This window comes from Lutjanus erythropterus, chromosome 11 (assembly GCF_056507025.1).
Source record: "Lutjanus erythropterus isolate fLutEry1 chromosome 11, fLutEry1.hap2, whole genome shotgun sequence".
Classification (NCBI taxonomy): Eukaryota; Metazoa; Chordata; class Actinopteri; order Lutjaniformes; family Lutjanidae; genus Lutjanus; species Lutjanus erythropterus.
In genome coordinates this window covers 8,379,917-8,403,755 of record NC_139327.1, presented here as the reverse complement: position 1 = coordinate 8,403,755, position 23,839 = coordinate 8,379,917, and the positions used below count along the sequence as shown (strand labels likewise).

At 39.2% G+C, this 23,839-nt stretch overlaps 1 protein-coding gene across 1 annotated transcript in view; it reads right to left on the bottom strand.

The window, feature by feature from the left end:
- Positions 1–253: 253 nt before the first annotated feature.
- Positions 254–23,839, bottom strand: part of pknox2 (pbx/knotted 1 homeobox 2) — a 163,353-nt gene continuing 139,767 nt past the window's right edge. Inside the window, exons 7-13 of the mRNA XM_084730691.1 lie at positions 18,219–18,404; positions 17,889–18,024; positions 15,144–15,241; positions 5,852–5,971; positions 3,486–3,562; positions 1,808–1,986; positions 254–761 (exon numbers count right to left, since the gene is read on the bottom strand). Coding sequence (XP_084586817.1) covers positions 502–761; positions 1,808–1,986; positions 3,486–3,562; positions 5,852–5,971; positions 15,144–15,241; positions 17,889–18,024; positions 18,219–18,404 — 1,056 coding nt within the window. The 3' untranslated portion in view covers positions 254–501. The remainder of the gene's footprint in view (positions 762–1,807; positions 1,987–3,485; positions 3,563–5,851; positions 5,972–15,143; positions 15,242–17,888; positions 18,025–18,218; positions 18,405–23,839) is intronic.

Genomic DNA, 23,839 nt, shown 5'->3' with positions numbered 1-23,839 from the left:
TCTGCCGTCCAGCATTTTCTTTTTCAGTTCACTGTAACCTGAATTCAAAATGTCATGTCTCTTTGAAAGCATCAACGTAATCATGCATTTTTTTTAACTGTTATTCTAACAGACCTGAATTTATAACCGGCAGTAATCTTTGCAAACTTTTAGTTCCTGTGCCATTTCTTTCCACAAAGAAGAGGAGCAGCAGAGTAAAAAATGTGCTGCTATCCAAATAATTCAAGAGCTCACTGCATGAAAACATACTATATTCAAAAGAAACAACACATATTCATCATTAAACTAATCTTCGTCCTCTATAATCATGATGATGATGGTCATTGTGTCTGATTAGTCTCTGTGGTGGCTCTGCTGAAGAGTCTCTGATGAATTTAGAGAAAACCTAATATGCCCTTAAACGCTCTCGAGAGTCACTCAGCATCAGAGTCGTCCCAGCTGAGTCTGAATGAGGCCATGCTGAGGGGACGACTGAGGTCAAAGTTCATATAGTCTTTCCCTCTACTCCAGTTCCTCTCTGTGCTCCATGCTCAGATCTCTCCTCCCTACGCTGGACATTTGCCTCCCCCTGTCGTTCTCCTCCTCTCCGTCCTCCTCCTCCTCTTCCTCCTCCATTCCTTCCTCCTCTTCCTCCTCCTCCTCCTCTTCGTCCTCCTCCTCGGTGCCGTCCATGGAGTCGTCGGCTCCCAGCATGGCTTGCTGCATGGCCAGGGTGGCTGAGTCTGACGACAGCGACTGGAGGCTGTCCATGCTCAGCGGGTCTGAAGGGACACAGGGACACACAGGAGGTGTTAGGGGGTGGCGCACAATTATAGCACAAATTAACAGACCACAGCCAGTCAGATTTCAACATTCACCTGTGCGCCTACGTAGTATTTGTCAAAATTTCCTTTCAGGCAACCGAGGTATAAATTATCTCCAGGATGAAAACTACACTGTAACATTTCCCAATATAGAGACAAACATCTTGGAGCTAAAACAGGCCTCAACCAGAACAATTACACATGTCCCTGTAACCACAATTTCTTCATCTCAAAAAAGATGGACCCCTCTGAGTCATAGGAGTGCCATAAAGAAGAGTAAATCTGTAAAATAATAAGAAAATACATAGGAATAAATAATAAATAAATACGCTTTTTCTTTTATTTTCACATTTATATATTATTTTTCTCATGCAAACTACTACTATTACTATTGTTACTATCCTCCTTTTTACCCTGTATATATTATATATTATATTTATTTACATAATGTCATTTATTTATTTGGAACCCTTTTTTTTCCCTTATTTTTTATTTTTTTATCACTTTTTTTCACGCATGACTCCTGCCAGGATTCATGTGTTTATTCAGGCAGGAAGAATAATAATGAGCCTTTTCATCTATTTTCACATTTATTTGTTAATTTATTTCTGTATCATTTTTTTCAAAAATATCTATTTATTTAGTTTTTACATATAAACTGCATGTTTTTCTGTATATTCTCAACTTTTGTCTTATTTATTTGTATACGTATATGTACGTACAGTTATTTGTCCGTGTAGTGCCACTTTAATTCGTTTTTCCATATTTCTTTTACAAATGTTCGTTGCACTCCTATGACTCAACAGACACCAATGAGTTTGAAATAAACATTTAGATCGAACTAGTGTGATTACTGAAAGAAAGATTTAGATTTTTTTTTTTTATCAAAAATTGAACACTCCTCATTTTTAACTTTTTCCCTTCATGTGTCGCCTCACATGAATAAAATAACAGAGCCAATAGTGGCACCTGGTGGCTGAGTTTAAACACCAAAGATGACATACTGTCTGAGTTGTTTCCTGTTTGAGATCTGTGCGTCTGCAGAACTCCAGCCACGATGGAGTCTGGCCAGAAGCGCTGTGTTGGACGGTGCTGGGACTTCATCTTCTTGGCTTTGGGAGCCGGGTCAGGATTACTGGCATCCAACATGGGCTGGAGGATACGCCGGCGAGCGTTGATGAACCTGTGAGAGTGAAGAGGGGACATGGGATGAGGAGGGGGAGTGGAGATACACTTCAGGTGGAAAATCACTGATAGATTATCATTACCATGAAATGGTGGGTAAAATAATTTGTAATCGGACAGAAAATCAGGAGAAATTTTGAGAAGAGTGAGTGCACAACACTTTCTAACACACAACAAGGTAGAGAATTATGTGAGCTGCAGTGAAAGTCAGTCCAAAATTATTCGTCAGATCTCATCAATGTGATGTCAGGGGGGTCTTTCTGATCACTCATTGATCAGTGATCTTTATATTACCAAAGATACAAAGTATACAAAACATCATTTTAAATATCATCATCATCACCATTTTAAATAGTGATTTTTTAATTTAAAATACACAAATTACTCCTATTCAATACAGGAAATTAAAAAAAAAGAAAAATAAATGATCAGAAATACAAAACAACAAGTTTTAAGTATTCTTTAATAAATACAATACTTAGTAACAGTTTATAAGAAGCTCATGTCTGTAATGCATCATAAGAATATTGATTTAGGAAGTTATATAAAATGCTTTATAAATATTTATGATCATGCATGACAATTTAGAACAAGGTTTATAAAGTACTATAAGTGATGGACATAATGTATCATAAGTTCAGCCTTCATTATGTCAATAGCTCCATGCTAAAGTGACAGCAGAATCTAAGCCCTGGGTTCCACGGCACATTATAACCACCATAACTTTAACCAGTTAAAAAGGCACACAGTGAACTGTTCTAATGTATCATAACAGATTATAAACTCTTAAGTTTCTGAAATGGAATAAAGTCTTATAAACATCAATAATACACTACAGGATGACTTTGTGAGTTTTAAGTAAAGTGACAGCATGATGTAAGGTTATTAGCAATTGTATGATACAATAACACAATAACAAGGTCTTATGAGCTGTATTTGGCTGCAAGTAAATTGTAAAAGAAATTCACTATGATTACCAAAGCCATGACGAGTCTGTATTGTCCAGAACACACGACTTAACATTTAAATGAATACTTTATAAACCTTGTTGTCATGCATGATTATAAACATGTATGGAGCTTCATAAAGCCTTATAATGTTTTAGGAATGTGCTTAAAGTGTTGGCCAATATCTAAACCCATCAATGGATAAAAAGTTTGGATCTCCATATTTCTGTACAGTAAGTAGTAAATTCTGCTCTTTCCACCCTCATTGTTTTGAAAAGTACAATCAAATCTCTCACATTTCTAAATCCTGTTCCTTGAGAACAAAGATCTAAAATTAGAGTCACTTAGTGTAAAGAATGGAGACAGTTTGGTCTCAGGTGTACTTGATATGTGCTGCCACTAGATGGCGCCACCACATCAGTAATAAGATGAGCTCCAGTAGATTCAAGTTCAGTTCAAGTAAAGTCTCCAGTCATTTTTGCTGGAGGGTTTTCAGTAACATGAAGTGGTGTCTCTCTGTCTACATGCACACATGAGGTCAGCATCTTACCAGTTGTTCACTTGCAAAAGGGTTAGATTTGTTTGTGCTGCAATCTGCCTCTTCTCGTCTTCTGTTGGATACGGGTGCTGAAAGAAGGCACAATTCATTGATTTAATACTGACTCATTTTAAAACCTCCTCACACTGAAATTTCCTACACTCTGACCATTCAGTAAACCCTCCTGATCTCCATATACGTTCTGTGCATCATCCTTTCCTTCTCTGCATCCACAGCTAATATTTCCCTTGAAAAAGCCAACAAAATACCATTTCAGATTAAAGGGACAGTTCAGATTATTTGAAGTGGGATTGTAGGGGGTACATATCCACAGTCAGTGCATTACCAACAGTAGATGGCAATTGATGCCCCCCAGTTTGGAAAAGCAGCAGGAGCACCGGTGTAGGAAGCTAAGCAAGTCCTGCTGTGGACAGGGGTCAGCAGCAAAACATATTTTAGACACCTAAAAAACAATATCAGTTTAAGTGTAGACTATATTTAGAATATTTTCACACCTTTACGTTACCTGTCAGATGGGACTCAGAATGCCTGATCTGCATTCTCAACGGCTCATCCCGTCACTTTTTAGATAAGCTAGCAAAACTTTAATGTACAACCCCGAGATGAAACATACAAAAGCCCTTGTACTGCTGGCACGGCTACAACCGTGACTAAACTTCCCTCCAGATCACTTTTAACTGACTTCTCACTTTAAACATCATAATATCATACTGGAAACTATGTTGAATATATAAAATATATTGACATTTAGATGGGCTAAATAATGTCCAACAACGAAAGTCTACTATGATGGGGAGGGTCTAAATTCTGATATTTATGTAGCCTTAAAGTATCTTGCATCAGTAGACACCCAAACATGAATAGTATATTCTATATGCCTTCATACTAGATATAGGTTTAATAAACTGATTTCATTTTGTATGTGTGTACTAAAGACTATTTTACACCACATGCAGCACAGTGGTGATATGTATACAGCACATCTGATGTCATTATACACCAACACCATTCAAAACCCACAGAACTTAAAATAAAGCTATGTTTTGATGCTAGTTTCTTTTATGAAATATGTACCAGAAGTGATGGCTACAGGCACCAAATGTCATCTTTATAAAGCCAGTCCTGCGGGTCATAGAGCTCTCTACGTTTCTTTACCTCGACAAATAGTCTTTCCTTGTCCTTTTCTCTACTGAATTAGCTCAACTATGGGGTGACAAAAAACGGGATGTCTGTGATTAGGACGCAGTTGGTTGCTAGGTCGTTTGTAGGTGGTTGCTAAGCAGCGCAAACGGGGGACAACATGAAGAGGAAATCCCAAAGTCTTAGCCAAATAAAATATTTTCAGCCAGGAAAAATAAAGAAAAACACATGATTTTAAAAAATGATATAATATGTAGGTCATCATTTAAAGCAATTATACATGTGTTCAAACACTATTTTGTGTGCTGCAGCACAAGTTTGCAGCACAAATACAGAACTCTATTCTATAGTTGCTGCATGCTGCAAGCCTGCATTAATATATTTTAGCTGCTGTGGATGCAATGTAGAAGACATATAGCAGTTGTGTTTGCATACATGCTACATGCGGCGTAAACTGGTAGGAAGACTACAAGGTGAGATGGTCATGGAGCACTGTGTGCACTGCTGCATCCTGCAAAAACCACGCCTACACCAGTGAAATACCAAGTTTTGGGGGAGTCCCGCTGTCAGACAGCATTTTTCAGCGATTGTATGAGCCAGATTAGGCTCTCTCCAAAGCCACAGGACTCCTTTGGCAAAAACAGAAATTTTATCTCGCAGAGCACTGGAGTTGCTGGTCTACTGCCGCCTGGATTTTTCTTTTTTACTTTATTTGCATTATTGTGTGACTTTGGTGAATCTGAACTAACCTTTAAAACACAGAAGTCATAGAATAACACAAACAAAAAAATGGTCAGCTCAGCATTAAACCAGCGACTCCTGTCTTCTGTGAGGTAAAATTACAGTTTTTTTCAAGGGAGTTTGGTGGCTTTAGATACAACTGTATTTTACTAATAATAACAATGGTTTCCCACCTGAAAATACTGTCTGACAGCAAGATAAAACTGTGAAAATATTCTACATACAGCATGCACCTGAACTGATATGTGCATTCTTTTGTTAGGTGGTAGTTTTGCTGCTGACCCTGTCCACAGCAGTACATTGCTTTTATTTCCTACACCAGTACTCCTGCTGCTTCTCCAAACCAGGGGCATGTTGACCCCCATCTACTCTAGGTAATACACTGACTGTGGATAAGTACCTCATACAACCACACTTCAAAACATCCCTTTAATGTACACACACCCATACACAGCAGCCCTACTTCTCTGCCTCACCATGAGATGCTGAAAGAGCCAGGAGCGCATGATGTTGGTGGCGTGTTTGGGCAGGACACCCCTCTTATTCTTGGACTTCTTGTCTTCGCTGTCCAACAGGGACGACAGGTCCACGTTTACCTTCACAATAAACAGCAGGAAGGGAAGAGAAAGGAAGAAAATAAAAGAAAAAAAAAAAAAAAAGAGGAGCGAATGGTAGGGCTTAGTTATTGTTGCCACGGAAACAAAGGGAGACTACCAATTACCTATCTTTTTTTCAGTGGCAAGGGCAGAAACACCTCCTCAAGTGTCACCATGGTAACTGAATTTGAGTAATGATACTTAAAATATAAAAAAGCAGCACCCTCGACTGTGTGGAAACACGAGAGGGTCAGCAGTCTGTTTGGTGCTCAGATGAGGAGTTGAGAGAGCCGGGGGTCAGGCCAGCCTTCGGTTAAAAGTTTGGATTTGACAGTTTGGTGATGAATTAGTGAGGAGCTGGTGTGAAGTGTGACTGTGTTTGGCTTCGTTTTTCATTTGTGTTGACCTAAGCCTGTCTTTGTGTTCAGTGAGAAATCATTATTCAGATGTTATTGTTTGGAGTGTGAGCGCTGAAGGACGAGACGCTCTCACAGTATTGACAGTCTCTGACAGCCTGCGGTGTACATATGGATGTGTGTGTGCGTCTGTGTGTGTGTGTGTGTGCGCCCATGTGTTTGGTCTAGCTAAGCCTTACTTGTGAGGACTGACTCTTGAGAGGCAACTATTGTCATGAGGACATTTTTGGTTGGGATGCTCATCGAAGGATTTGACTGTGGTTGCAGTTGAGGTTTAAGGTACAATCAAGGATCCGGGGTGTTAAAGGAGAAATCTGGTTTATTCTATATTTTTCTTTTTATAAACATTCCCATAAAAGACACAAACCAATAACAAATGTATCCTACTAACTTTGATACATCTTAACATTGTGCTGCTGTCTATGTTGATTTCTCCAAAGCAACACTGTTGATCATTCCTTGTTTTCATGCACTGGTGGACTCAAGGTGCTGCCCCCATGTTTGAAAAAAACAATGTCCAAAGTGTCCAAACTGCCCTCTAAAGTGCCCTTCTAGTGGACAAAATGTGGTAAATTTCCCTCTAGTGTGCTCTTATAGAGGGCAAGACATGGTAAAATGTTTTCTAAAGTGCACTTCCAATGGACAAGACATAGAAAAGAGCCCTCTGGGGTGATCTTCTAGTGGACAAAATATGGCAAAGTGGCCTTTAGGGTGCACTTCTAGTGGACAAAATGTGGTAAATTTCCATCTGTGCTCTTCCAATGGGCAAAATATGCTAAAAGAGCCCTTTAGGGTAATCTTCTAGTGGGCAAAACACTATAAAGTACCCTCTAAAGTGCCCTTCTAGTGGACAAAATGTGATACATTTCCCTCTAGTGTGCTCTTACAGTGGGCAAAACATAGTAAAGATCCCTCTGGGATACACTTTTAGTGAACAAAGCCCTCTAAAGTAGTCATTCCCAGAGGCTGGGTTGGGACCCACAAATGGGCCACAGGAGATATTATTTGGGTCCCTCCAAAAACTGAAGACTATAGAGGAAATTTTGCAAATTTAAAATTTGTATCTGCTGTACACTTTTCATAAAGCATTTAAAGTTTGCATATTGTTTACTGATGAGAGAACAAAAATGAAAGCCTGTTAATTTCACTAAAAGCACTTCTTTTGTCCTGAAGTAATAGTATATAGTTTTCCAGATGAACAACAAACACAGGAGCTCTGTCCATCTTGAGAAGCTGCAGCTTTTATGCACTGACAAACTCAAACCTGAATTGTACATTTACAGCGCTGCTGCTGTACATACTGTATATACATCACTCTCTGACTCCATAAACCGTAATTAGTCTGCCAGTCACTCACTCTCATGCTCGCTAAAGTTCACACTCATGGTTCTCAGATGTTCTGTGCTCTGACCAGTCGGCACTCCCAGGGCAGAGGCATTTTTCTTCTTTTTTACTGGTTAGTCCTGTCACTTTATCACCCAGATGCCATGTTTTTCAGTTCAGCTGGGCTGCAGTGCAGAGACTGATGCCTGCTGGTGTTTACTGGCCACTATAATACATGCTGCAATCAGTTTAATAGAAAGAAGAGCATCTGTATTTAGGTCGGTATTGAAAATCATACTGTAGGGATTACTAATACCCTGGTATGACGTAATACTTTTATACTGCCCAAGCCTAGGTCATGTGCTGAATTAACTGTGTGATCAGCGGAGGTCAGTGAAGTTGGGATCTATTCACTCAGATCTTACTGATAACCCAGGGAGTTAGTTTTGGTCCACTTCTTTTTACCATTTATATTAATATTTTTTCATTTTTAACCAACTGTTATGCACATTTTTAGGCTGATGATATGATAACTGTTTTTATAACTTTTCAATGATTCTGAGAACTGTTGGTCTTATAATTTTTATTTGATTTAGATTTTTGTTTCTGCACCGCAGGAACTATGAATGTTCGTTGTGCTTCGAATGCAGTTTTTTAGGGACTGCTTTAGCTCCTACTTCAGTCTCCCAGCACAAGGTGTACTTGGTCCAGACATGACTTTACATTGATTAGTCTGCTATGAACCAATGCAGCACCAGCAACCGCCATTTTTAATACCCCATATAAACATTAGCTTGAAGTTAGCAGCGTAAAAAACAGCGTGTAACAGCCTATAATCATTGTCTAAAAATGGCGCAAAACACAGACAAATGGGCCAACAATGAAGTCCAGGCTTTAATAACAGCGTTTCCTGGCAACTTGTTACATTAGGCATTCTCCAGAAGTGTTTCAATCTGAAAACACCTAATGTTGTACTGTTGAAATAGTTAACTTCCTGATATTTTGTAGAAATAGGATCACTGAATCTGTTTTTCTGTCTATTTTGCATTATGACGTGATTTAAAGGTATGCCTCTACCTCCACCCTCAAGCCCCTGAATGCTGTTTATCATCCTGCAGATTTATCACTGGTGATGGTTATAACACTCACCGGTGCATCTTATATAATAAGGCTGGGTAGTCCTCTCTGTCTCAGAGGTGGGATGAGCATATGTACTTGTTTATTTCCAAGGCTATCATTGGCAAATTGCCACTGAATATTTTATCTATGTTAATTTGGACTTTTGGACCTCATGGAACTCGATCCAGTGACTGGCTTTCCACACGAGTCCCCAGAGTTTTTACTGAACTGGATAGATCTGAATTTAGTTTCTTTGCACCGACCATCTGGATCTCTTTAAAAAAAACTAAAATAAAATAATATACTGGTATTGCATTTTTGTCCAAAAATTACAAAAAGTGAGCCACACAGTTGCACTAAGTGACATGTTCCTTCACTACCATCAACACACACTGTAGTTTATTTTGTCTCAGTCCCACATCCACCATTCTCCTGCCCCAAATACTCACTGTGGATTAATCCTTCACTGAAAATAGTCCCTGACACATGAATAATAACAGTGGCCAGCTGTTTTAGGAAATTACTGAGCCTATTTTCTTAATGAAACTATATATTTGTGCACCGTTTTTAAAGATTTATGTCCTCAGTGTAGCAACCAATGTTTTGTACTTGGGGCTCAGTGTTAGAAACGGGTTAGGGAGGTCAGAAAGTATTGAGAAACGGCCAAAGGCAAAGTTGTTTTTGCTCTATTTTTAATGGGATTTGTTGACAGCAGGAAGCATATAGAATACACCAGAATTCTAGCTCTCTGATGCCAGTTTTTTGTGTGTTTCTTGTGCAGTAAAAACTATTCACACAGCCACATGTTAGGGGCAAAATGCTTATCTCCTCATGGTGAACCAATATTTCTTACACGGGGCTAAGACTTGGTTTTGGCTTGTTTTAGGGTGTTAGGTGAAAGTTTGGTTTAGGGCTGTATTTGTAATAGTTAAAGGGATAGTTTGGCTTTTTTTGAAGTGGGGTTGTATGAGGTACTTAAGGCACTCTGTGGTCAGTGTAAAGACCCTTTTATAGCTGACATCACTGAAAAGCTGCAGGCGCATTTCAGAAACAGGACTAGCAGTCTCCCTGAGTCATCCAGAAGAGTTATCAAGCTGCAAATGTTGAATCAAACCTTTTACCAGCACCAAATACACAATACATCTGAATCGATATTCCACAAGTCTACTTAAGTTGTACAGATTTCCGACAGGATCACAACCATTGCAATCAGCGGCGTCGATGGCTACAAGCTATTAAAAGATGCAATCAAAACTGCTTGTGTTTGCAGCGCCCATTGACAAACTGTTGTGGTTCCGTTGCCAAACTACATGTGCAGCTTGCTCATTGTTTACCAGCTGTAAAAGGGTCTGTCAACTATAGTTGATGGCGGTTGACACGCCTCCTCTTTGGAGAAGCAGCAGGAGTACCAGTGTAATGAAGCTAAGCAGCTATGTACTGCTGTGGACAGGTTCAGCAGTAAAATGTATTTCAGCCACCTAAAATAATCAATATCAGTTTAAGTGTACTATATTTTGAATATTTTCACGTCTTAACCTTGCTGTGACACAGCCTTTTACGAAGGGAATCTGCTGTTATAAGCCAAACATTGGCTCCCTCGAAAGCTGCCAGACTCCATTTGCAAAATCGGTAATTTTACAGTTGCTGATCTATCACTACTTCTATTGGTTAGTTTGTTTCTGTTATTGGGGCAATTCTGTGTTTTAAAAGGTATGTTCGGATTCACCAAAGTCACACAATAACACAAATAAACTAAAGGATCAAGGCAGCGGTCAGTGAGCAACTCTGTGTCCTGTGAGGTAAAATAACTGATTTTGCTAATGGAGTCTGGTGGCTTTTGAGAGAGCACAGCAGTACATTGCTTAGCTTACTCCACTGTGCTTCTCCAATCTAGGTCTATGGATAAGCACCTCATACAACCCCACTTCAAATAACCTGGACTATCCCTTTAAAGGTTAGCCCCACATTCTGCAGAAAGAATGCAGGTCAATAAAGTATTTTCCTTTGTGTCTATGTATCTACTCTAGTACAGTATGTGTGTGGTGATTTTATTGTGGAGATAAATATGTGTGTGTGCTCTGAGGCAGATAATATGAAACACAATGGGCCCTCAACAGCAACCATTACCAAAACCTTTCTGACACTATCTGCAAAGAGCTATACTTCATATTTGGAATAGAAACACATAAAGGTATACACTCATACACGCACAATAAATTACATCACACACTGCCTGCATATTCATAAATATGTAACGTATAACATGAAACTCATGGCTTTAATCTGTCATTGCCATTGTACTGAGCAGTACCAGCTACTTCAAGTGTTGTTCTGATTTTTTTTCTGAATGAGGTGCCCGTTTGTGAAGGCTAAAACACTTCAGATGGGAGCGTACTTATGAAAATTTCATATGCATAAGCATGCAGGACAAAATGCATGAATAAATAAAAAAGTCTGCTAAAGAAAATAAAATTGATTAATTTTATGCAGAGCATAGTAGTGGAAAGGATCCCGGCTGTCTTTGAGATAAATAACAGACAACCTTCCCTCTTTAAACACGGCGCCCATAAATACACACTCAGAACCCCCCTCATACACCCCACACAAAACAAAACTCATTACTCTTGCAGCTGGGTGTCACGTGGATCGCCCTCCTCTCATCCCTCCCCCCCCCAGCCCTGGGAGTGCGTGTGTTCCGGGGGAAAGCGAGGTTGAATTAATTGGCGGCACCGAGCTCAAGAGTGTGATTACTCGGGGCTTGTCGTTAAAGCAGCGACGGGGCTGTGTTCAATTCCCAGCCCACATGTAGCGCTCTGCCTCAGCTGGGTCACAGCTATTCACCGAGGCCTCCTCTGACTGTCAAGAACAGAATCACCTGGCTGAATGTGAGCCGCTCTTCAGGCCACTGCTGCCGTACACTGAGCCCTGCTCCTAGTTTTATTTATATCTATAGGCAAAAACTGGCCACACCAGTGGTACCTTAAATCCACTCAGCCGGGTGCCTTTCTGAAATGTCTAAGAAATGAAAGAACGGTGGTTATTGAAGGCAAGTAACATTTCACCTAGACATATGTTGCATATTATGTTGAGTCATGTATACACAGGTTTAGGAAATAATGGATTACATGTAACAGGATTACATAATTGGATACAAAAAAGGAACTGTATTCCATTACAGTTGCAGAGGTTCATTAGCAGGATTACAATTTTCTAATACATTTTAAAATAAAGAACTCTACTAAAGAACTCAAGAACTCTCTCATCTTATTTATATAGACATTTACAGGACAGACCAACCACTAACCTTAGCTGCACATAACAACCACTAACGTAAGGTTCACAGAGCAACTTCTATGGTTAGCTACAAAGAACAACCGCTAATATTAGCTACACATAGCAACAACTAGAGTTAGCTACACAGACAACCGCTGACATTTGCTTCATATACCTCATATAGCTCATGTTATCTACACAGGCCAACTGCAAACATTAGCTACACAGACTAACTGCTAACATTAGCTACACAGAACAACCCCTAATGTTAGACAGCTAACATTAGCTTCACAAACCAGCCACTAATGTTGGCTACGCAGAACAACTGCTAACATTAGCTACACAGAAATCTAGTTTACTAGCTAACCCGTTACACTATTACTATTGCTACATTTAATTATTCATAATTACCACTATTAATCCAAACATGCATTGACAGATAACAACTGAAGGAACAGCTGGATAAGCAATTAATAAACCAACAACAAATATAAAACATTATATTAGGCTAAACAATTTCACCATATTTGGTATTGAGGTAATCCAAAAGTAAAAGAAAGTAATCAGGTTACATTTCTTTAATATTGTGATACTTATGGAATACATAAGTATCCAAATGTTTCTGATAATAGTCACATAGAAAAATCTGTAATTTATTCAAGGTAACAGTGATGGTATGAAAGTGTTACTTCCAATAAAATACCACTGAATTGAACATTGAGCTCTTGTTTGTTTTTATGTTCAGCCTACTTCCATAAAGAATATTTTGTCTGCTTTACATTTGTTGGTTTATTGTTTTGTTTTCAGTCTGCATTGAGACTGAGTCAGCACCAGTTATCCAGGTCAGATTCCCTCTGTTCTTCCTTTGTTTACAGAGCATTAAAAATAGCTTTGTAAAAGCAACAAGCAGTGCATCATATGTAATAATGTACAATAAAGTTGTCTTTTTGTTTTGCTATGTTAACAGTAACATTTTTATGGTTGTATATTGTGAAATACACAACCATAGAAAAGTACAATTACACAGTCAGTTTCAGTCTCTGCATTTAACCCATCACAGTATTAGGAGCAGTAGGCAGTCAGTGCATAACATCCAGGGTTTAGCTCCGGAGGAAACCCCACACAGGCATGGGGAGAACATGAAAACTCCACTACGACCCAGGACTGAACCCACAACCTTCTTGCTGTGAGGCTAAAATATTGTTAAATATTTTAATATGTCATTCACCTTGGAACCAGACAAATCTTTTAAACTTTTAAACTCATATTTTCTCTGCTCTGGCAGATTCGTTTAGCCCTGCTTCCATTATGATAGAAATCCACCAGCCAATCACAACTGTTTATTCAATATGGGTCGGGGTCTATATGATGATTGACAGATTTGAAGAGTCACATATCATCTCTTTTGTTGCTCTGACTGGCTGTATGTTCATTCAGTTCAACCACAGGCATTTTGGCCTGCGTGTGTTGATAATGCCCCTTGGAAATTACAAATGAACAGAGATGTTCCAGATTAATTCACATTCTCAAAACGATGCCAGGCTAATATTCAGCTGTGATGAATATTATGGGTGGAGCTAAACAAAATTAGTATAATTAAACAAATGTCAAATCAAATCTGACTCATCATTCAGAAATAAAACAGAGTGAATGAATTCCCTGGATGAACATATGAGGCTAAATTGTTGTTCTCTATCTGTTTGCCTTACAGTTGCTACGTTTAGATGTTTTTGTGTTATTAACCACCCAGCTATATTTGAATTAGGGTTGTTCCTGGCAACTAATTTCCCCATTTATGAAACGCAAAATTTAATTTAGACTAGTCGACTAGTCTAACAGTAAGAAAACACTCATAAAGCAGTCAAAATTGAGCAGAATTTTTTTTAATTTATTATGTTAAACACTGTCACAACCCTAATCTGAATGATTAAAAAAAATCGCTAAAAATATAAAATTAGGTCTCAAAATCATAAAAAAAGAGAGTTTTTTCTGCTCTGAAAGGCTGGGGACATGTCCACTCCACTGTCTCGGTGTCAAACCTGAGAACAACCTGAAACATGGACTCTCCGTCTAGCAGCATTATTGGAAATGTCCAGACATGTCTGAGCCACCAGAGTCAGAGGACGGTGACAGGATACTTTTTTCTTCTGTGTTGGGTTGTTGGAACTGAAGTGAGCTGAAGTGAACTGCCGGTCTTATTTGGACTGAGAGAGTCACTGAAGGTACATTCATAACTGGTTCATGCGGCTTCTATAGTGTAGGGGGACCACGGCTCTGGTGTGTCACCGAGCCATGTTTTAGGTCCGTCTAAATCCTGAACACAGGAATCGTGAACAACAGTTCAACTGTCTAACTCCACAATTCAGTACTACATAGTTCTCAGTGTTTACACGTTTTCAGCAACTACGTTCTAACGTGTGTGATGTGTTTAGAAGAAAAACTGTAACTGTAACTGTAACTGTAGCTGTAACACCCAGCCCTAGTGCCTGTCCCAAAATATTCTAACACAACTGCTGAAGCCTTTTGAGCTGAAAAAAGTAAATATTAAAACTTTAAACGTGTCCTTGACTCATAAAAAATCCAGTTCCATGTGTTCATACTTATTTGACTGTTCTGAAGCCTTTCACAGAAAGCAGATAAAACATTTGTGTGCTGTACTTTACAAAAATCAAGTCTGTCAAAAGGTCGAGCGAGTGTTAACTTTGAGTTTTATTTCCTAAATCATCATAAAAATACATAATCTACAGTCTGAATTAAGTTGTTTTAAGTGTTTGTCCTTACATGACTTTAATTTGCAGTTGAACCTGACAGGATCATGTAAGCGGCCTCAACATGATGGGAACAAACAATTTCCATTTTGTCTGTCAGCGGGGGGGCCGTGTTCAGACAGAGACAATGAAAAGGAGCCCTGGGGGGGTTTGTGTGAGATGTAAAGAGGCTCTTTTAATAATAACAGATCGAGAGCTGGTGGTGAGGGCGCGGGGGAGGGAGGGAGGAAGAGAATGTGACGGCCAAAGCGTCGTCAGGTCGAAATGTTTTACCTGTGAGTTCTGGATCTGGATGGTTCCCGGCGGCAGCGCCTGCGTTAACACTTGCCCTTGCGATGTCACCATGGCAACCGGCTGGTACAGGGTCCCACCTGAGGGGATAATTTGCCGTCATGAGTATCAAGTGGCTTCAGCAGCCACTGGCAGCCACATCCCTCACCACCACCAGAGCCTTATTAACTTCTTGCGAGCCTCGCAAACAAAAACACAGCAAACAAGAGAGCGAATGATTAAATTCAAGGTGCATTAATGTCCTTTAACCCTGGCAAAAAAAAAAAAAAAGAAGAGGGGAGTGTGTTTTTGCTGCCGGCTTAATTAGTCTTGATCAAGACGCTCTCATCACAGTCTGTTTGAGCTCTTCAATGTGTAGTGATCAAAGGCAGAGACATTGATTTATTTTGGGTTAAAAGGGATTTCCAGAGGGCAGGATTAACATTTCACTGTACAGGCTTGACATTATAAGAACCTATCAGCTAAGCACCCTGTGAAGGATACTATCGTGGCTCTCTGATACACAAAGCTCAGTCACTACAGATGTGTATTCAAAGAAAACATTAAAATAATAGCATTTCCATCCATTTATTGTAAAGTAGTGCATAGTGATTTGGTTGAAACATGCTCACCATACAGATTATTATTCATTATATGGGTTATTTATTCAAAATCCTGCTAAATACTATAAATTGACATTACATACTGTGGTGGTCAACTACTTTAAAGGGACAGTTTACCCAAAAATGAAATATACATACTTTTCTTATGGCTTGTAGTGCTATTTATCCATCTAGATTTTTTTGGTGTGAGTTGCAGAGTTTTGGAGATATATGTTTGCCTTCTCTCGAGTATAATGGAATTAAATGGCACTTGACTTGTGGTGCTCAAATCAAAACCAGTATCTTTTTCCAGAAACTGTGACCAGGTTACTCAAGATAATCCACAGACCTTGTTGTGAGCAGTTTCATGACGGAACTTTAGTAAAAAGCGAGTGGCTTCAGTAGATTATACTGCAGTAGTTCCTACATGAAACTGCTCACAACAAGAACTGTGGATTATCTTGAGTAACTGGGTCGTGGTTTTTGGAAAGAGACACCAACCTTAACCCTAACCCTAACTCACAGCAAACAAATCTAGTTGGTTACTCTGGCACTACTGGCCAAAGTAAAAATATGTATTTTTGATTTGGGGATGAACTATCCCTTTAAAGGTTCCATGCCTCAAGTGTCAGTTTGTATGTACATTTACAACAGCTTATTAGAATCTGTTTAGCATTTTATGTGCCAAATGTCATTACACTGCAGCCATCTTCTGAGGAATACATTACAAAGTGATTTCTAGTAAAAACAACAAGGCAACAAGACGGGGTAGAAAAGTATTAATAAATAAACACTTGGCCTGCCATGGAGCGTTCATGGCTACTGCATTTTAATGGTCATTGACTGCTCCCTAGTCGCAGGAGATATAACATATTTTTTTCATTTAGTAACAACGATCACTTCTCGTTAAAAAGGTCTCGAATACAACCACTTAAGGGTTAATTAATGTAGGTGAAAATAGCAGTGACCTTGTCCTTGAATGGCTCTGGGAGCATGTCTACAAATGAGTTGCAGTCTGATTGGACTAAACCTCCAGCAAGCTTGTCTGAGCTGCAGACAGCTGGTTTGATTGCAGTAACAATGCATTGGCTTTCTTGAGGTTCAGGTGGGTGCCTCTTCTCTAAATATCTTTAATTCTGCTTGTTTAACATGGTTGACCACAGATGATCAATACGTCTACGATGACCGAAATCTGCAGGAAGCACAATTGTATGGAGCCCCAGCATTGGCAAACAGTCATGGAGTAATAACTACTCATAAAAGTGAGTATTGTGTTGTTCAACGCATTACCATGAAGGTGCTAGGTGGTGCTAATTTGTCTAAACTAAGGCTAATTTGGGGATGTTTGATAGACCTGGCAACTTGAAATTTATAAAGGAACCAACCTTATGAGCACTCATTTTGTTCAAATTCAGAGGAAGATAACCTTAAACCTTAAAAATGCTATAATGTTATAAATATTGTCATCTTTTCTTGTGTAACATTGTAATTTTGAGTTGATTAACTGGTGGGAAAGTTCCCTCAATGCAACATCCCTAATAAACATAATCCAACTTCTGAAATGTATTACACTGAATAAATTAGAATTAAAAAGATGGTATTTGAGCCACACAGCAACATTTGGATTAGCTGGAGCAAAATTTATGGTGTCTTCTGACTGAGACCTGAAGGAAAGGAGTAGTAGTAGTCTATAAAACTAGAAGAGATTTTAAAAAAGGTCCAAATCTGAGAGAGGTGGAAGTTGTTTAAATTTGTTTTTTCACCCTTGTCACTTGATTTCCAAAAAAACTAGAGTTACATATCACATCTAGATTGCATGCAATGTCTGTTATTTTAATAAATGACTCAGCTATGACTGGACAAAAGTAAAGGGTTCATCAATTTTGGAAATACTGTATTATATAAGCATGTGTGACCATGGAAACTTGGAAAATTAAGCCTTTTAAATGTTGAAGCTCCACAGTCTGTGTGAAATGAGACTGCTTGTCTGACCACAAGACTCATGGGTGTCAAAGTTATCAGATTTAACTATGAGGAGTCAGATAAATTCAAGTAGTAATTCACTGGAAAACAAATGCAAGTCAGAATGAATATTGTTTGTGTATGTGTCTAGTGTTTTAATGTTTGTGTGTAATCAGATGCTCACCTGATACCACTTGAGAGTTGATTGTAGTCATGGCGACATTGCCCTGTTGCAGACCCCCGGCAGGCACCACAATCCCTGAAGGGTTAACAGAGCTGGAGACAGAGGTCATGGATGGAGAGGAGGTCTGAATTAGTTCCTGGGGGATCACAGAGAGACACTAGTGAGCAAAATGTAAAGAGGGAGCTCTACTGCTCTGTTGTCGTGACTGAAACACTCCCAACAGCAAACTCTACCTGCTGGTAAATGACAAGGCGTATCATGGCAACTGCTACACAGAGAGGGATTCGCTATGAAGGAAGTGCAGAACCCAGAGAGAGTCTCCTGACTGACCTGCTGCATGTTGAGACTGGTGTGTGATGGAGAGTAGGGTCCTCCGAGGTCGTTACGGAGGAGGTTGTCGCTGTGCATCTTGGTCTTGAGGCAGGTGATGTAACGGTTGCAGAAATCTTTACAGAGCTCATTGACCTTCTCTAACTCCAATAGATGGATCCGCAACACTTGAATGGCCTTTACCATCTGCGGGAAACAGAGACACGCCATAAAAAGATCACCTTCAAAACACGCTACAAAACTGAATCACTTTATTCACTGTTTTTATTTTACAATATCATTAATAATGGTCTTATTACATTTATAGTTATTAATTAGACCCATGAATTAATGATTTTTAACACATTTTCTGCACTGATTTTTAAGGGGAAAGACCACCAAGTTCACCAATCAGCGTTAAAGGACCAGTGTGTAGGATTTAGTGACATCTAGCACCTCCTCACCCTCCCCTTCCAAGTGTGTAGGAGAAACTACGGAAACAAAGACCCTATCTAGAGCCAGTGTTTGGTTTGTCCATTCTGGGCTACTGTAGAAACATGGTGGAAAGAGGACCTGCTCCAGTTTGTAATGCAGATCTATCTTTTGTTTTTTTTTAAACTCACATCCAAACATATAGGGCTGTGACTGTCATGTATAAGGTGGTCCTTTAGGATACAAATTAACGAGTTTCTTTTATGGTGTCTGGTTCTTTTCATGGTTTTCCCCCTTTAAAATCCTTAATTCAATGCTGGAAACCAATTAAAAATCATTAGAGTGGCTAATAGTTTGTTCAGCATACACAGATGCATAGATGATCGCTCACATCAGCTCTGGACACACTGAAATACACATTTGACCACTTTAATTGAAATATACTCACTAGATGTGGAACAAATGAGAAAAGGTGTTTACAGTCTGTTTTTAAAGGGTGCGATGCGATGAGTGGAGGGGGCATGCTGCGGTTTCTCTTATTGATGAGCGGGGAGTGACATTCAATTTTAATGTTTATTCCAGAGATGCATATAGATTGCAAGTATACAGGGGGGCTGTAATCCTTTCATCCTTCACTCTCCCGAAGCCAGAAATCAACCGAGCAAGCCTCTAATATGCAATGCTGAGAGGTCAAACTTCAAGCCTCTCCACTGTCTGTCTGTAGGGCAGCCTTTGGGGGCTACAACATCTAAACAAATAAAACTGCTATTTTTAGCATGATATTGAGGTTGATTCTAGTTTAAGGCTTTGTCTGTTCAATGCATTTCTTTTAATTGGCTTCACCACAAAGAATGTACAAGAAAGGATCTTTTCTCTCTTCATATAGCCAGAAACACACACAACATTTGCGGTTTGAATTTTCAAAGCCTTTGTCCCATACAGTACTTCACCCTTTTCTTTCTACTATAGAATGGTTTGTAGGGGTGTTGAAGAGCAATAAAAAAATCTAAGGTTAAATTTACAATTGCAGGGGTGGAAGTAACCAATCATAAATACTAAAGTTACTATAATTAAGTAGTTTTTTGGATACTTGTACTTTTATGAGTATATGTTCAAGTACTCGCACTTAAGTACATACGTAGTTCCTTTTAAAATCATAGCTGAGTACTGAGTATTCGTTAATCAGTCCCTCCAGGTTTTCAAATGTTTTTTTGGGGGTGGGGGTTGGTCTAAAATGGCAAAAAAAAAAAAAAGTGTTGCATATTACAGTAAAAGTGAAAACTGAAAAAAAATAAATAAAAAAAAGTTGTTGTTTTTTTGCTATATTTCAAATATCAAGTTGTTTCAGGGAGAATAAAAAACACATTTTGTTCTGAGCATTCTAAGTAACCAAAAAGGTTCAGGATTAGAAAAATTCTAACAACATATGCTTTATTTGTGCACTTGGGGGGATATTCTTCAAAGAAGCAACATCTTTTTGGTTCTCAAACGTTGTCAAAACAGTAATATAAAAACAAATTATAAAATATAAAAGTGCACAGAGCGTTGATGTCATTGACAAAGACAAACCTTGTGTTCTTTTCAGTGCCTGTGCCAAAATAAATAAATAAAAACACAATAAAATTAATAAATAATTAAAGATTGAGTGGGTTCATTGAGACGACATGTATGATGTTTGCATGGGGAGCTTCTGTGATTGGTCAAATTTGCAGAAAAGGTCATGCAGATTTCAGAGATTGGCTGAATTTGCATGAATCATCAACATCGCACCTTCCTGGAGGGACTGATTAAACACCAACGGTTAAAAAGTAAGTTTTTGAGAATACTTTTACGTAAGTATTTTTCCCAACTCCAGGACTTTTAGTTGTAATTGAATAATATTATAGTGATGTGACAGTATTTTTACTTGAGTACAGATTTTCAGCACTCTTTCCACCACTGCAAAATTGTGACCTAAAAAAAAACAAACAAACATTGAGACTGACTGGCTATTGCAGATTTCTGTTCAGCAGTCCATCACTGTTTCACACTACAGGAATTCAAGTCATAAATATCCAACATGTTTGGTATCGCTACAGGATCATTTGGGCAGATAACCTGTTCAGACCGGCCTTGAATCAGAAACACCCTGCAATTGTATGAATCAGACCCTCAATCAATTCTCCTCTAGTGTGGTTTTTGAAAGTAACCTGCAATACAAGAAAAAAAAACAACAAAAAAATGCAATAACTGGACATCATGATCACTAGACACCTCCTTTTGATGTCCAATTATGTTTATTACTACTACCAGTACTTTGGAGCATGAATGAGTAAAATACTAATATGCTGTACTGGATTATTAGTTTTAATTTCACTGTTATCATGCCAATTCTTTAGTTTTGTGTTTCAGTATTTCTCACAACAGTGTTCGTGGCAAACAAACAAAGAGAATTCAAATCATTAAAGGTCCAGTGTGTAAGATTCAGGGAGATCTATCCATAGAATATGGCAGAAATAGAACAGAATATTAATAAGTATGTTTTCATTGCACTCTTAGAAATAAAGGTGCTAACTGGAACCATAAAGGGTTCTTCAGTCCCCATAGGAGAACCCTTTTTGGCTCCTAGTAGAACCCATTAAGGTTCCTCTTGAAACCCTACCTAGAACCCAGCATAAAGGGTTATAACTAGAACTATCTTTGAAAGGGTTCACCCAGAACCCCCTATGAGAGATTCTACCGTGAACCCATATATGTTGTAATACCTCCACCCAGAACCCTTTCTAGGGGTTCTGTCCACAACTCTACCCTTTTAGGGTGCTAAAAAGAATCCATCCAGGGGGTTCTACCGAGAACCTTTTTATATTCCAGGGTTTTTATGTAGAACCCATCTGGGGGTAATAGCTCCATCCAGAACCCTCTCTGGGGGTTCTGTCCACAACCCTATCCTCTAGGGGAGCTAAAAAGATCCCATCCAGGGGATCTACTGAGAAACCTTTTATATTCAAGGGGTTTTTACCCACCCAGAGGGTTCTACAGAAAAGCTTTTACATTACAAGGGTTTTACCTAGAACCTGCCTAGGGGGTTCTATTGAGAAGCTTTTTATACTACATGGGTTTTTATCTAGAACCCACGCAGAGGGTTTTTACAAAGAAAGTTTTTATATTACAAGGGTTTTATCTAGCATCAGTTATATCAAAGCTGGAGAGAATTCATTAAAAGAAGAGCAAAGAACGGCACTGAAGGCTTTTCCAAGTGAAAAAGACATTGATGTGATTGGTTGAAGTTAGCCCGCGTTAGAAGTGATTGGCCGATGGTTCATCCTATCATCTGTGAAGTGTTTTTTTTAAGTGCGTGCCCCTTTCCACACAGTTTCTGAGGATGACTTTCCAGATTTGTGTAACAAACCGTCTCATCCTAGATGCCACTGAATCTTACATATACACTGGACCTTTAAGAATCTCCACTGCCTACAGGAAGTCTTGTGGAGGTTTCTTAAGGCTGATGAGGCAGGTCTCAGAGCAGCTTTTACAGACTGATGCCCCTGAAGCTGCCCACGCCATCACAGAGTTATTGCTCTGCCCAGACATGTTCAAATAATTCAGATGGATTAAATAGCAGGGGTCAGAGAGGAACTGCTATCATAGTGGAGGTTGATGATACCAATGGACAAATATCTGATATTTAACAGCCCATTAATTTGAGTTGTGTTGCTAGGAAACAGAAAAAGGCACTTGAACTTGTTTAGAAAGAGTAGAATCTTTCAGTTCATCTACAGTATTCACATACTTCTGTATTTTCTTCTCTTCAGCTGTTATCTGACCATCAACAGTCTGGCTTTTCTGCACTCTGCGCAGCACACTGTAGTGCACTCCGTCAAAGTCACAACTCAAGGTCAACAGAATGGACAGAAAAGTGCTTGGCCAAGGAGGAGATAAATCAGCTAATTAAACTCCGCTCACTTAATCAAGGGACCAGTAACTCTTTGCCCATCGCAGCCAGTCAGGCCCAGTGTAACATTACTGCCTTGTGGAAGAGTTAGTGCCCTCTGGGAGGGATGCCCGCACCCAGTGCCTCATAAAACACACAGATGCAGGGTTAATTGACTGTTCAGCACTTGTCGGCCTGCCGTCCCAAGTACTGTAATGGCAAGAGTGCACTTTTTTTTCTTGTCTCTGTCTTTGTCTCTGTCTGGTTTCAGCTCCTCCCCCTCTTTTCTCAGTGAACATGATCAGCATCCTCCTTGTCTTAATTTGCAATTACTGTTAGTTGTTGTGCAGGGGGAAGTGCAGGGGGAGGATGAGGAAGATTACAAGAAAAAGGAGGGATTGATTAGGAGCAGTAATGATGGGACACACCGGGAACAGACAAACAGGAATTCCTACAGCTTTAATAGCTGCGGTAACATGGACAACATTGTTTGAAACTGAAACCATTCGGATAGACAGATTCCAACTCAACAGTTTACATTGACGCTAAATAAAGCAACCCAATTAAATCTAAACAGTTTGCTCAATAGAGACTGATGACAGTCTCCCAGCTTTTGTTACTAAAACTGGGTGGAAACAGTTAGAGAGTTAAGAAAAGCCTGCACTGCAGAACCAATCCAAAGTCTTTATATTGGGGCGGTGACAAGGCAAAGTCGAGAGAGCATGGGGAGAGGGGGTAATGAGATGGGAGATGGGGCACTGTTTCCAATAAAGCATGTCCTTGAAAAAATGTAAGGTTTGTTAGCGGCCGTTCTTGCTGCTGATCAAGCAACTACCCTGCATCCAGAAATCCCCAGACAATTGGCACATAGCGACATCTCCAATCTCATATCACAAGACTACGATCCAATGTCTGTTTACATGCCCCAAAGCATTTAACCACAATCTAATTTTTTTGACACATTGGCTAATGTTGGGCCTTTTGCATTAGCTGATGAGATTGTACTTAGCAGTAATGCTGCTGTCCCCTTGAGTAGGAACAGTATACATTATCCTCCAACCAGAAACTTGTTCATGTCACCTCGTTTGCCCTACGTTGGGACCTTCAAACTTTCCCAGCTGTTTTTGATTTGGTCAATTGTTCAGTGGATTATTGCTTAAAACACTCTAAACTAGAACTCTAAATTGATCATTGAGTTGTTCAACAATCCTTAAATCCTTTAAGGTCTTCATCGAATAAGTTGCATCGACCACAGACTAGATTTGTTTTTCTACTACCATGTAATTATCCCATTTTGTAA